Genomic DNA, 746 nt, shown 5'->3' with positions numbered 1-746 from the left:
AAAAAAAAAAAAAAAAAAAAAAAAAAAAAAAAAAAAATATATATATATATATATATATATATGTACCTATGTAGGTATTCAAAATAATATACATAATAATATGATCACGATTTTTATTGAATTTACTTATTTATGATATTCTTACTATTCATAAAATTTGAAAGAACCTCCTGACTGGTTCGTACACGAATTTGATACAATTTGGCTTGATTCGAAAAAGGATTTTTCCGATACTGTAGAATCTATTACATATTTTGGTGCACTATACAATTCATAGGAATAAGTAAAATTTGTTTCTTTCAATGTATTAGGACAAGGAAATGATTTATTTTTCTTCATAACCATTCTCTTTTTTCTTGTCATATTAGGAGTACTGGTACATCTTCTATATATATTCATATTCATATTTCTGTTATCATAATTATTTGTTTTGTTATATATTTTTTTTAATTTTTCAAATTTTTCTATTTGATCATATTTATCGATATTTAGTTCTTCTTTATTTCTTTTTATATTTTCATCACTTGAAGACGGATACATGTCTGAATAGTCTTGTTCTGAATTTGTATTATTTGTACTTTCCACATTATTATTATTTATTAATTTATCGCTTGTTTTTTCTTCTTTTTCCTCATCATTATTTAAAATATTATTGTTGTTATACTCAACCTTTTCGAATTGGGTTGATGTCCTACCTACAGTTTTTTTTTTACCTTTAACCATATCATCATATTTCTACATAAAGA

General features: G+C 22.4%; 1 protein-coding gene across 1 annotated transcript in view; it reads right to left on the bottom strand.

The window, feature by feature from the left end:
* Nucleotides 1–746, bottom strand: part of PRSY57_0312200 (hypothetical protein) — a gene marked incomplete at both ends in the record, with an annotated part of 1,347 nt that overhangs the window by 299 nt on the left and 302 nt on the right. The window contains one exon of the mRNA XM_020114457.1: nucleotides 146–735. Within this exon, the coding sequence (XP_019970824.1) occupies nucleotides 146–735 (590 nt within the window). The remainder of the gene's footprint in view (nucleotides 1–145; nucleotides 736–746) is intronic.

The sequence above is a fragment of the Plasmodium reichenowi genome, chromosome 3, assembly GCF_001601855.1.
Source record: "Plasmodium reichenowi strain SY57 chromosome 3, whole genome shotgun sequence".
NCBI classification, from domain to species: Eukaryota; Apicomplexa; class Aconoidasida; order Haemosporida; family Plasmodiidae; genus Plasmodium; species Plasmodium reichenowi.
This window is presented reverse-complemented; position numbering and strand designations above follow the sequence as displayed.